The sequence below is a fragment of the Vulpes lagopus genome, chromosome 20, assembly GCF_018345385.1.
Source record: "Vulpes lagopus strain Blue_001 chromosome 20, ASM1834538v1, whole genome shotgun sequence".
NCBI lineage: Eukaryota > Metazoa > Chordata > Mammalia > Carnivora > Canidae > Vulpes > Vulpes lagopus.
The window spans coordinates 182,492-196,144 of NC_054843.1; the positions used below are offsets into that span (position 1 = coordinate 182,492).

Genomic DNA, 13,653 nt, shown 5'->3' on the forward strand with positions numbered 1-13,653 from the left:
CTGATGAATTCTACCAAACATTAAAGAAAGGTAAACTAATTCTCTACAGTCTCCTTTATAGGACAGAAGCAGAGGAGGGCGCCTGGAAGGATCAGTCAGTTAAGTGTCTGCCTTCAGCTCAAGTCAGGGTCTCAGGGTCCTGGGATCCAGCGCAGCGTCGGGCTCCCTGCTGAGTGGGGAGCCTGCTTCTTCCTATGCCTCCTCCCCTCCCTTTATGTTTGTGCTCTTGCTCTTTAATAAATGAATAAAATCTTAAAAAAAAAAATCAGAAGAATGCCTCCTGACTTGCAGTATGAGGCCAGCATTACCATGATACTAAAGCTAAAAAAAGACACAACAAAAACAAAAACTACAGACCAATATCCCTTATGAACATTGATGCAAAAATCCTAAAACACAAGCAAATTGAATTCAACAGTATATTAAATATATATGCCATAACCAGGTGGTGTTTATTCCTGGAATACAAAGATAGTTCAACATAGGAAAATTCATCTGTGTAACATACCACATTAGCAAAATGAAGTAGAAAAAAATTGCATGGTTGTCTCAATTGGCACAGAAAATGCATTTGACAAAGTTCAACGCCCTTCCGTGATAAAGACATTCAACATACCAGAAGGAAACCACTTTAATGTAAAAAACCCATACATGAAAAATACACAGCGTACATCACACTGGACTCAGAGTGTGACAAACTTTCACACTGGACACACATCGCAATGAACTGGACTGAAAGATTTTCCTCTAACACCAGGAACAAAGCAAGAATGCCTGCTTTCTGGGGAGCCCCGCGGCTCAGCCGGTTCAGCATCTGCCTTCAGCTCAGGTCATGATCCGACGGTCCTGGGATCGAGCCTCACATTGTGCTCCCTGCTCAGAATGGAAACTGCGTCTCCCTCTGCTCCTCACCCTGCTCATGCTCTCTCTCAAATCAATAAAATGTTTAAAAAAAAAAAAAAAAAAGCCTGCTTTTACCACTTCCCTTCAACACCGTACTGGAAGTTCTAGCCAGCGCAATTAGACAGGAAAAATAAATAAAATGTGTCCAAACTGGAAAAAAAAGAAATCATCTACATTCCATTATGATATGATCATATATATGTGTGTGAAGGACTCAATTAAAGAAAATCCTGAAAAAAATAATAAATTTAAAAAAGAAAAATTCCTGTTGGGACACCTGGGTGGCTCAACAGTTGAACATCTGCCTTCAGCTCAGGAACTGATCCGGGGTCCCAGGATCGAGTCCCACATTGGGCTCCCCATAGGGAGCCTGCTTCTCCTTCTGCCTGTGTCTCTGCTTCTCCTTCTGCCTGTGTCTCTGCTTCTCTCACTGTGTCTCTCATGAATAAACAAATAAAATCTTTAGAAGAAAAAAAAAAATCAAAAAAAAAAAATAATAAATCCTGTTAGAATAAGTCAATACGGCAAAGTCACAGGATACAAAAATCAACATATAAAAATCAGTTGCACTTCTACACGTGAACAATGAGCAATCTGAAAAAGAAATGAGGGATCCCTGGGTGGCGCAGCGGTTTGGCGCCGGCCTTTGGCCCAGGGCGCGATCCTGGAGACCCCGGATGGAATCCCACATCAGGCTCCTGGTGCATGGAGCCTGCCTTCTCCCTCTGCCTGTGTCTCTGCCCCTCTCTCTCTCTCTCTGTGACTATCATAAATAAATAAAAAATTAAAAAAAAAAAGAAAAGAAAAGAAAAAGAAATGAAAACAATTTACAACAGCAACAAAAAAGAAGAAAATAAGAATTCACTAAACCGAGATAAAACTATAAAACACTGCTGAAAAAAATTAAAGATGACAAATAAATGGAAACACATTTCATATTTATGAACTGAAAGACCTAATACTGTTAAGATGTCAAAACTAACAGCGATCTACAGATTCAATGCAATCTCTGTTGGCCTTGAAGGACAAGCAGCTGCATGGGCAACGTGTCCTCCCGTGAAAACCTAGAGACAGGCCTGGAGCCCAGTGAACTCCTGGGGCATCGTTACGGGACGGGTAACTGAGGGCTCATTTCTCACAGGCCAGACGGACCGCAGGAGATGTGCATTTCTAGAGAATACCTAAACAAAACGTGCAGGAAATTTCAGAACAGACGTGAATAGGCCACTGCAACAACACGACGGAGCTGCCACCTAGGTAACGTGCGTGTCACCTCTGCAAAAATGCCACCGACTTCCCTACCATGCAGAGCACAGCCCGTGCGCCGAGTACCTTCATCCTCGCCGGCGCTTTGCCGCGGTCCTCTGTTCTCAAGTGCATTTCGTTCTTCAGTAAGAGCAGCTCAGACTCCAGCTGCCTCTGGCAGACCGCAAGCACCGACATCACACTGTCTTGTTTGAGCAGACCCAGGGGACCTGACGTCACCGGCAGCTCGGCAGGCTGCGAATCGTCGTTCACTGCGTTCTATGACAAGCAGAAAAAACGACGATGGTGCTCGTGAGGATAAAACTAAAGGCACCAGAAAGCCTGCTGGGCCCTGGACCCCCGGCTGGGGCGCCTCGGAGTCCCCGGAGCTCCGGAGCTGGCACACGCACCAGCAGGACCCCACCTCCCAGGTCCTGGGGAGCCTCGGGCCAGGCCTGCCGTCTGCTCCCTGCACAGGAGGCCCGGGAAGCTTGCGGCCAGGGGCTCCAGGGCCAGCGGGGCAACCCCACAAAGCTGGGGCCAACAGGAGCCGCCCTCCACAAGCTGGAAACGGCACGGGGCAGCAGGCAGGGGGCCTGACTCCCACTCCAAACCAAAGGGGAGCACGTCCCAGAATGAATCAGCATTAAAAGAAATAGAGCAACAATTAAGACCCAGAAAGGAAAATCCAGGGAGCCCGGGTAACAAGGCCTCCTCCGTATCATCGAACGTTCCATCCTAGGACTTTGGAAACTTTAACTGACAACAATAGTAAGTTGAACATGAACCCTCCAGTCAGATTTCCCTGTGCACATGACGCCGACATGAGGGCCTACGGACCACGAGATTCCGGTTCCTCTCTACCCAGGAGCCACCCCACAGAACCATTCCATGACTGCCCACCACACGGAGGACTGTTGCTAACATTTGAGGAGAAGAGACTAGGAACAGTAAGTTCTTGAGAAAACCTCCAACCCCCAGTCTCGGCCCCCGGGGCCTGGGTCAAGGCCTCTTGCAGGTGCCACGTGCGCCCCGGCTCCCCGTGTTTGCCCCTGTACCCCACACGCTCCCCGCTCCTGACGCATGGACACGCCTCCAGCAAACCCGCAAGAGGGAACGGGGCCCACCTGGGGGTCTCTGACCTGGCCCTGGGCGGCCGAGGCCACCTGCCTGCTGTCCACGTCCTGCTGTGACGCTTCGTCCCGCGAGGCCTCTTCAGCCCCAGGGCCCAGTGCCTGTGAGCCACGCGCCCCCCGAGGGCGCAGGCGGGCCCCACGCGCCTGCTGCTTGTCTGCCTCCTTCTGGCACCTCAGGAACCGCTGGTTCAGCACCTGCAGCTGGCGACTGAGGCGGACACACTGCGCTCGCAGCCGCTGCAGCTCCGGGGGCTCGTCCTCGGCGGCCAGGGGCTGCCGTTCCAGGGCGCGGCGGAAGCGGGAGAAGGCGGCCAGGATGGTCTCCAGCTCCGCGGAGTGGGCCAATTTCTGCCGCTTCATGGCGTCGATCTCTAAATCTCGTTCTGCGAGCCTCGCCTCCTTTGCTCTCAGGGCAGCTTCGAAGGCCTGGATCTGGGAGGCCATGGCCTGGACCTCAGCCTCCCTGAGGGCAGTGCTGCGCTCCAGCTCGGCCAGCTGCCCGGCGGCGGCCTCCTCCGCGGCCTGCAGGCGCTGCTGCAGGGCCTCCAGGGCCTGTCCGTGCCTGCGCTCCTGCTCCTCGAACAGCCGGCTCGCCGCCCCCGCCGCCGCCAGCGCCTCTGGCCCCACGGCGGGGATGGCGGGCAGCTCGCGGTCTGCAGCGGCAGGCACGGCGGGCGCCCCGAGGGACAGCTCTCCCTGCAGCCTCTCGATGACCTCGTGGAGCTGCTCCATCTCCTCCGCCTTTTCTTTCTGCAGCCGTTGCTGGTTCTCTCGCAGGTTCTCGATGATGGATCTCAGCTCCTCGATCTCTGAGCTTCTGTCATAGGTGACCTGAGAAAAAAGCACATTCAGAGATGAAAGCCACGATTCACCCTCAGCCTGCGGCTCGGTGCGGTGACTTCACAGCTGTGGGAACAAACGAGTGACGTTTAATACTTGGAAACGCCCAAATGCCACACGCCAGCTCCGTCAGGAACGTCAAGCTGCTCGGGAAGTAAGAACGCAGTTGCTACTTCGCCACCTGCTCAGACGCCTCATGACCCGTGCCCGTCCCACGGGCAGGGGCAGCCCAACAGGCCACGTCTGTCTCCGTGGCGCCCCCATACTCAGGCCACCACCTGTACCGTGTGTGGTTCGGTGACGCTTACACACTGATTCGTTAGGCTGTACTAATGGGAGACACTTCAGGTCTTGGACCTCGTTCTAACGCTGGGAGAGGATCAGGCTTGGGAACCAGCCCTGGCGAAGGACAGGACCAGCAGGCGCGTGGACGGGGCTGCTGCACGCCGAGCACTGTGCCACCCCAGACCTGGGAGGGCGCTCGCACCGGCTGGCTGATGCCGTCCTTAACGATTTTAAGGTACGAGATGTCATTATTTGTACTTTCGAGATAAGACAACGGAAACTCACATGTCAAATATCCTGCCAAGAATGCAAAGACAGTAAATGGAAAATCAGATTGAAATGCTCACTATGTGGCTCCAAACTTCATTCTCGCGAGCCTGTATCACTAGCAGCCACCAACCGATTTATGCTCCAGTTAGCAATCCTTGGCCAGTTTCTTTTTTTTTTTTTAATTTTTATTTATTTATTCATGAGAGATACAGAGAAAGAGAGGCAGAGACCCAGGCAGAGGGAGAAGCAGGCTCCATGCACTGGGAGCCCGATGTGGGACTCGATCCCGGGTCTCCAGGATCGCGCCCTGGGCCAAAGGCAGGCGCTAAACCGCTGCGCCATCCAGGGATCGGCCAGTTTCTTATAGTCCAGTGTTTACTTCCTAAAAATTGTGGGTTTCATAACAATTCTTGGTTTTACTAGTACCACTTGGTGCCTTTAAACTCAAAATCAAACCTGAGGAGCAACGGGCGGCTGCATCAAGTGCCAGGAAAGGCCTACCTCGCGGAGCACGCCACTTCCCATCCCGGCCAGCTGCGCCTCGAGCTGCTCGCTCACACACATGATCTCCTTTTCTTTGTTTTGCAGAAATGCCTGTGGAAATACAACCACCAATAAAACGTGACGATGGGCGTGGTCCCTGACCTGGCACCCGAAGCACCCGAAATAAGGTAGCTTGAAAGACGGACACTCCATTTGAAAATGGCTTCCTGTTTGGGTGTCTTCTGTCACAACTAAGGAGGGCGCCCGATGCCTGAGACTGGCTGAAACCCGGATTTCACGGACGTGACGCAGCCTGCGAGGGGCGGCACAGAGGACACGCGCTGAGTGTACCCTGGCCCCTTGGGTTCACGCCCCCACAGCTGCCAGGCACCACAGGCAAGGGCTCTGCACTGGGCCACAAAGCAATCTGCACAGCCGTCTCTTTACAAGCTGGACTCTCCGCTAGAGCTACAAGAGGAGATTTAAAAACAGGGTATTTTGGGGGCACCTGGGTGGCTCAGGCGGTCACACATTCCACTCCTGGTTTCGGCTCCAGGTCGTGATCCCAGGGTCCTGGGACCGAGCCTCACGCTGGGCTCCATGCTCAGCAGGGCGTCCTCTTGGGATTCTCTCCCACCCTCCCCCCACTCTACAATCAATCAATCTTTATTTCATCCTGCTCGTAGCAAGGATTAATGAGCAACTATGTAATGAAAGTCACTGCTTCTAGAACACGGTACCCCTGTAACGACCCAAATTAGGTAAACGGTGATGATTCATTTCCTCCTCACAGTTCTGCCATCAGAGAGGTTTGTCTCTTGTGCCGTGTGACTCCAGCCAGCGTCCTCTCAGAGCCACTAGCAGGATGCAGAGGACGGCGCGGGGGGGACGGCGCGGGAGGGACACAGGCCACCGTCACCCATCACCGGCCAGGGAGGCTCTGGGTTCTGCCCCCAACTGCACTTTCCAGAGCTGCCCCAGCTGCCGACCTCAGAACGGAAGGTAGGTGCCTCCTGAAACGGCAGAGGACCGTCCCCGGCCTCATGTTGGCAGCCTGTGATCCACGGTCGCCCGGGGGGCTGCAGCACTGACACGACCATGAACCCGGCTGTCTGGGGGTCTCCCCCGCGCACCTTCAGGCTGGCGTTCTCCTCCTGAAGTTCCCGCACACTGACGGCCGCACGGCTGCTCTGCGCATCTAATTCCAAGTTCAGGTGCAGCACTTCATCACTCTTACTTACTAGGTCATCTTTCATCTTTCCTAATTGTTCTTTTAAATCCAAAACCTTTCATTAAAACAAAAAATATTAAAAATTATTTAACATTCTAAGTCACTCAATAATTATTAAAAATTACTTTACATTGGGGCCCCCGGGTGGCTCAGCAGTTTAGCGTCTGCCTCCAAGCTCAGGGCGTGACCCCGGGGTCCCAGGATCGAGTCCCACATCGGGCTCCCCGCAGGGAGCCTGCTTCTCCCTCTGCCTGTGTCTCTGCCTCTCTCTGCGTCTTTCATGAATAAATAAATCTTAAAAAAAAAATTTACAAGACTTTAAAGTACATGCTGAGAAGAGTCATTAACATCTAATAATCACGAAGGGACACAGCAGTCGCAGCCCCACTTCCCGCATCACGTGGACGTCCTACCCTCGCCAGCCGCCCCCAGCCCCCACACTTGCCTCGCTCTCTCGCTGCTGGAGCGCCCTCTGCACCGCCTCTAACTGGACTTCTGGGCCCTCGGGGCAGCTGTCTGCAGGAGGTACAGGGCACCTGCCCTCATCGAGTTTAGACTGTAGCGTGGACACCAGAAGCAAGTTGCTCATCTGCTTCTCCTGTAAGGCCTCTTTATCCTGATTAAGAAAAAAAGGTTTATTTTAGGCAAGTTTTTCAGGAGCAAGGGGTGTCAAATTGTGACCTGAGTGCCCAGTGTCCTCACATGCCCCTGGCACTCAGCTGTGCACACCTGCACACACCTGCACACGCCACACACATGACCTCCAGAGCAGCCATGCTCCAGAGCAGAGATCCACCTGGTGAAGGATGGAACCCCAAAGAGAGGGCCATCGTGGGTGCCTGTGAGTCCGCTGCAATGAATCTGTCCTTAGTAGTTATTCAAGAAGGAAAAAAATTGTCCCTAGGCTATTGGCTATTAACAAAAAAAACTGCAAAGATCTTGCCCGAGAAGAGGCCAGTGGCTGACAATGTTACTCTGTATAACGCATGTTAACGTCTCACTGGAAAAATTTTCAAACAGTATTTACTATGGAGAAATTGGTCACAACAAATTACATGGAAAAGAAGTTACAGTAACTGGCCCAAGTTTGTACAGAGAAAAAAAGGCATTTTCTATGCCTGCAGCATCTAATAAGCTCAGGAAGTGTTTGCTGAGAGAAGAAAGAGGGAGCGAGTGATGCAGGGAAAAAAGAAGGGTGGGGGGAGGGGCGGGGAGGAGGCGCTCCTGGGGAGGGCACCCAAGCCCCGCCTTGGCCTCCCGCTGGGGCTGTGAGTCCCTGAGCCCCTGTGGCAAACCAACTGAACCAAGCAGGGCTCACAGGAGCCTGGAAGGGGTGCAGTCTTGGGGCCGACGCCAAGTAGGGTGCTGGCATGAGGGGCTGAGGGGAGAGCAGCTGGGGACGCTGCCCTCGGAGGGGAGAGCGGTGGGGGGGAGCGCAGCATGGGGTCCCGCAGACTCGGGGTCCCCCGGCGCGGGCTGCTACCTGCTGCAAGGCCTTCACGGCGTCTCTCTGCCTTTCCAGCTCTTCCCGCAGCTGAGCCGCCTCCCTCCTGCAGCTCGCGTTGGTCTCCTCGAGACGTCGGATTTCCTCTTCCTGGATCATCACTTGTCTGTCCGCCAACTCTTTCTTTATAACCAACTCGTTAAAGCCATCTGACTTCTCTCTCAACTTTTCTTGCAACAATTCAACCTAAAACAACAAGAACGTCTGAGAAATGTGACAGTGACAGCACCACCTCCTAAGTACGGGCCAGCGTGCCAGTGGACCAAGGGCCAGGGCGCGGGCATACACACGGCAGGCCCGTGGGCGGGAGGGGACCCGTGTGGACACCCTGGCTGCGCTCGGGGCTCTGCCACTGGGGGGAGGGTCACGCTGGGGGCCCAGGGAACGATGCACAGAACGCCTCAGTGCTTACAACTGAAAACGAACCCAGCATCGTCCCCATATACGCTCAGTGTTTGAACCAGCACACCAGCCACAGCCGCAGCAGGCGGGGGACGCACGCAGGTCCGCTCCAGCAGAGGGAGGCAAGGGAAGGAGGAGCAGGCCCGCGTGCAGCAGCCCCCGTGCCGTGCAGGGAAGGGGAGAGGAGGGAGGCGGCGCCCACCATGCAGACCCCCGACACCCCTACCTCCTCGTCCAGCTGCTCCTCCTGCTGTTTCCACATACAGGGAAGGAAAAATTGTTCCACAGATAAGTCTTTAGAACATGATGCAGAACATTACCCAACGGGCAGAGCGCACATCGGGCTGACTTACGTCGCTGACACGAGGGCCATGGGGCCGCGGCCGGGCCGCCTGGCGGAGCTGCTCCTCCAGCCTCTGGATCTCCCGCTGGAACTCCTCCCGCTCGTGTTCCCTCTCGACAGCCTGCTCCTGTGGACAAAGGCAGTCTGCTCGGACGTCTCAGAGGCACGCGGGCCACGGCACTTCTCCCTCCGGAGGGAAGGCCGACCGCCTGTGCAGACGTGGACCGCCCAGCAGGCGCTCGCAGCACTTCCCTCCTGTCCACCGGCTCGATGAAGAGGTGGCCCTGCAGGTGCAGCTAGAGGCTCTGCAGAGTGTGGACAGAACAGCCACAGACAGCAGACGGCTCGGCCCGAGGGGGCAGGGCTGGGCACGCAGGGCCGGCACGGGGGCCGTGGGAGGGCCCCGAAGGCCACGCACAGGCGCACGCTGGCCCCTCGGGGATGTGTGCTGAGAGCGACCCGGCCACAACACCCCGGCCGCGTGCTAACCCTAACACTGTGTCACGGACGCTCATGCTACGGGGCTGGTGTTCAGGGACACAAGTACACTTAGTCAAGATGCTCACGTCCATGAACTGGCGCTGGCTCCGCAGATGCTTGTCCAGAGCTGCCATCTGCTGCCTCAGCGCGGACAGCTCCTCGGCCTGCTTGGCACACGCTTCGTGCCGAGAGAGCTGCTCCTCCAACTCTGCCTCGAAAACCTTCATCTGAGAGAGCAGCACTGCGCGGTCCTTCTCCGACTGCTTCCTGGCCTCCGACTGCTCCTGCGTCAGACACTCCACTTCCCTACGAAGAGCTGAAGAGACAAAACAGGGAGAAAAGCCCCACAGATCAGGGCAGGGACGTGGGCTGAAGCAGAAACGGGAAACGTGCCCGGCAGGTGCCCCCCATGGTGGGGCCGTCCCAGGACAGAGCACACGCCACATCCAGCCGCCCCAGCAGCGCCGGGCCCCGAGACACAGCCGGCCCCGAAGGACATGCACCCACAGCCAGCACGAGCCTGGGTGCTCACCACTGGGCCAAATGCCCCCGGAGACAAAACCAAGGACGTTAGAAAAGAAGGGGAGAATTACAGCTTTTAAATTAAAATTCGCTAAAATAAAGAAATGTAAAGCCCGAGAAGACTACATCTTGGTATTTCCAAACGACCCATCAGTGGGTTTTCTAGGAATCACGCCTCCACATACACTGTCCTGTGTGGACAAGATGCAGCCAAGGACTCGGTGAGGGGGCGCACGGCCCGATGGAGAACGCGCTGACGGCACAGCCAGGGCCGTGGCAGGGCCTGCCAGACGTCAAAAGCCAGTCTAAAATTAAGTGGGGAAGGCCCCAGTCCCCGTGGGAACTGTACGCTCATAAGCACATCTAGTAGAGGAGGCTGGCCTCTGAGGAGTCCTAAAGTGCACAAACTATCCACAAACTGAAATTTTGATTTCAGAGGTTTTCATTTATAGTTTATTTGCTTTCGAAACTCCTTCTTATAAAACCCCGCCAATCTCTTATGCCAAACTGCCATCACCACTACTGGAACATTCCCAGGGAATTCTCATGCTAGTAAGTCAGCAATTAGGCTAAATTGCCTTAAACATGCAGTTAGAACCACATCATCTCCACCCGGGGGTAGTGCTGCCTGGCCGCCCACCCAGACGGCACCATCCTTGGGGCCACGTGCTGCAGGAAGGGCGCCCAGCCACAGCTCGCGAGGGCCCCGTGCAGGTGGCACCGAGGAGAAGGTGTCATGTGGTCACTCAGGCCACGCTGAGGGCCACCGACGCCGTCGGAGCGGCACAGGAGCTCCACTCGGGGTCCCTGGACTCCTCCCCCAAGACCTTCCAGGCCCCAGGGCTGGCCCCCGGCCCCAGGACAATGCACCTGCCACCAGATGGGGCTCCCTGCCAAGCAGCACCGGCCGCGGAGGGCGTCACTGGACAAGAGCTAGCGCATTTCCACATGTCAACAGAGAATGTTAAAGTTGGTGTTTTTGTTAACAGTTTGCCACAAAAGCCTTGAAGTATTTTTCCTCTTTAGTAAAAACTGGGGCATCTGGTGCAGCAGACACAGCTCATCTCACACAGCAATCTGGTCTGTGTTTACAAACCTGAGTCCTCGTGTGCTATGGGAGCAGGAGTGCCTATGGATGAAAACACGGGTATTAAAGTCAGCAGGGCGCAGGGCTCGTCTGTGGTCCTGGACAGTCTCTAATGCCCACGCCCTCGCGCCACCATGACGGTGCGAACACCTGCATCCCCCGACATCCGTATGGTGGGCCTCACAGATGGGACCTGGGCTTTCCCAGAGGCTCTGAGAGCATCCGGCCCTTCTGCACAGGAGGGAACAGCAAGAGCCGGAGCTCCCCAGAAGGCGGCGTGTGCGACTCTGTGTGGGACCTCCACCCTCCGAGACTGAGGGCAGCAGGTGCCCACCGCTTGTATGCGTCCGCACTATTCTGGGACGGCAGCCAGGCACGCCATTTGCTCTTGGGCTGCCGCAGGTCTTGGCTGCCAATAAATTCTGTGCAGACTTTTAAAAAGAAACAAAGAGGGATCCCTGGGTGGCGCAGCGGTTTGGCGCCTGCCTTTGGCCCAGGGCGCGATCCTGGAGACCCGGGATCGAATCCCACGTCAGGCTCCCGGTGCATGGAGCCTGCTTCTCCCTCTGCCTGTGTCTCTGCCTCTCTCTCTCTCTCTCTCTATCATGAATAAATAAATAAAATCTTTAAAAAAAAAAAAAAAAAAAAGAAACAAAGAAACCACACTTAGGGTAGACGGCACTGCCCTGAGAGCAGCCGCAAAACACACCACACACCTAAGAGGCACCACGCAAACAGGCAGAGCCGCATCTCCCCACAAGGTGCAAGGACCTCTAAAGGCACTTGGACGTAGGTCAACACTCACGAGGACCCAGAGCAGAATCGGGACCACGGGGACCCTGGCTGTTCCTGGGAAGCCGGTGGTCAGGGAAGGTCAGCAGGTGCTGTGCACGTGGGCAGCATTTATGTATTTATTTTTAAAGATTATGTATTTGAGAGAGACGGCACATGCACATGAGTGTGAGCAGGGGGACGGGCAGAGGGAGACAGGCAGGCTCCCCGCTGAGCAGGGAGCCCGATCCCACGACCCCGAGATCACGACCTGAGCCGAAACCAAGAGTGTGACACTGAGCTGACTGAGTCACCAGGCGCTCTGGGCAGTATTTCCACCGCTCCGGCAGGGGTGTGTCTACAAACCTGAGCGCAGAGCTGTGCGTGAAGGGAGAGGAACTGTGAGCGTGAAGGGAAAGAACAGAGGCCAGGTAAGAAGGCCAGGTGTGGCTAACAGGATGAAAGCCAACCAGGGACCGAGAGCGGTGTCAAAGGGAAGGAGCTAAGACTGGCCCCGCTCACATCTGCCAAGGTGCCAGGGCTACGGGCGCTGCGGCCGCACAGGAGGCCAGGCCTCTCTGCAGGGTAACCAGAGATGCAGAAGAGCAGCCGCGTCCACAGCCTCGAGAAGATGTGCAGGGGGAGGCAGGCCCGGGCGCAGTGGAGCCCCTGGGACGGACCTCATGGAGGCAGGGCCACTCGGGCCTTGGGCAGCAACGACGAGGCTGCCCCCCGGCTCGGGGCTACACGGCTGCTCAGCTGCTTAGGCCGTCTCAGGCACTGGCTCTCAACTCCAACACCTGTGAGCACCCTCGCTCGCTCGTGGTGGTTAATAAACTGGGTGGGTGGGGTGTGGACCCGGCCACCCCACGGAGCCTCAGGCTGGGAGTGGGCGGACGGGGCCCTGCACAGGGACAGTCTGTCCCACTGGGAGGTGCAGCCTACGGGAAGGGCCAGGACAGAAGGAACGAGGTCTAAAGAAATAACCTGAGGCTGACAAGTCCTCAGACCTGAAGCAGAACAAGGCATGTGCAGGAGCCCCACCGAGTCACGGCAAAGGGGCGGTAAGAAGAGCAGGGCAGAGGGCAGCTCCTCAGAATACCTGCGAAGAAACAGGTGCCTCAGCAAAGACAGTGGGTGCAGGAGAACAATGGTTTATGGCCTCCAGTAAAAGGAAAAGAAATCAAATCTAAAACCACGTGTCACCAGCTACAACTTCATTTATAGAAAAGAGTCAAGTAAGGAAATTCCAGGCACTGGAGGTCTTGGGAAATTCCCTGCACGTGATCCTGCCGCGAGCGCATTCAGTCCGCGAGGAGCCACGGGAAGAACACCCCCAAGAACTCACAACTGCGCAGACAGCAGTGTGCACGCGACACAGGGTCCACAGGGCACACGTGCTCGCTCACACACTCACGCACTCTCACGCATCAACGGTGCCTCCCTGGACACCAGCATGGCCGGGCACCGGGCGGGGACGGGAGCAGGAGAAGGGACACGAAGAGTAAGCGGACACACAGCTTCACGGTCAGCAGCGGAGTGTCCCTGCCCCAGGACAGGTCACCGCGCACCAGGAGAGACAGCAGGAGACCCCCGGGCAGCTTTCCAGACGTCGTTAACACGAGACCCACAAGACACAACTGACGGTGGAAAGAGACTCAAAGGGTGAAACCAACAAAGGCAGGTCAAGTTTTCAACATCAGAAATTCAACTCAAAAAGTAGAAAAGGGACAGAGATACGTCCAGGTAGACAGACGTTATCGAGCAGCGTCGGACAAGAGGAGGGGGTCGGGAGCCATCATGCACAGCCCGCGGCTGGAGACCCGAGCGCGGCAACCCCGCCGTCCAGGAGCCGCGGGCCCGGGGACCCGCCTCTCGGCCCGGGCGAGCACGCTCACGGCACGAAGGATGCAAGAAAGGGCAACCACGAGGCCCCGAGGGCTGGTTGTGTCTCAAGGGAAATTAAAAAGAATAAAAACTTGGGGGAAAGAGAAATGAAAAACGAGGCTCCCGGATGGCGCAGAGTGGCACAGGGACGGCCGAGGTGCAGCAGGCCCGGGGCCAGGAGCCCCCGAGGCCCGGGGAGGCTGCGCCCACACGGGCGTCCTCGGGGCGTCCTCAGGGACACCGCCACCTGCAAACCCCAGCAGC

At 56.0% G+C, this 13,653-nt stretch overlaps 1 protein-coding gene across 8 annotated transcripts in view; it reads right to left on the reverse strand.

Annotated features, from left to right (window-relative positions):
• PCNT (pericentrin) overlaps nucleotides 1-13,653 on the reverse strand; it is a 103,768-nt gene that overhangs the window by 31,665 nt on the left and 58,450 nt on the right. For 3 of the 8 annotated variants that reach the window (XM_041734822.1, XM_041734821.1, XM_041734814.1), the window contains 10 exons: nucleotides 10,741-10,773; nucleotides 9,209-9,438; nucleotides 8,653-8,769; nucleotides 8,526-8,549; nucleotides 7,877-8,083; nucleotides 6,839-7,009; nucleotides 6,296-6,448; nucleotides 5,181-5,273; nucleotides 3,276-4,115; nucleotides 2,236-2,427 (listed from right to left, as the gene is read on the reverse strand). In XM_041734822.1, the coding sequence (XP_041590756.1) occupies nucleotides 2,236-2,427; nucleotides 3,276-4,115; nucleotides 5,181-5,273; nucleotides 6,296-6,448; nucleotides 6,839-7,009; nucleotides 7,877-8,083; nucleotides 8,526-8,549; nucleotides 8,653-8,769; nucleotides 9,209-9,438; nucleotides 10,741-10,773 (2,060 nt within the window). The remainder of the gene's footprint in view (nucleotides 1-2,235; nucleotides 2,428-3,275; nucleotides 4,116-5,180; nucleotides 5,274-6,295; nucleotides 6,449-6,838; nucleotides 7,010-7,876; nucleotides 8,084-8,525; nucleotides 8,550-8,652; nucleotides 8,770-9,208; nucleotides 9,439-10,740; nucleotides 10,774-13,653) is intronic. The other 5 variants (XM_041734816.1, XM_041734817.1, XM_041734820.1 and 2 more) reach the window with 5 other exon arrangements.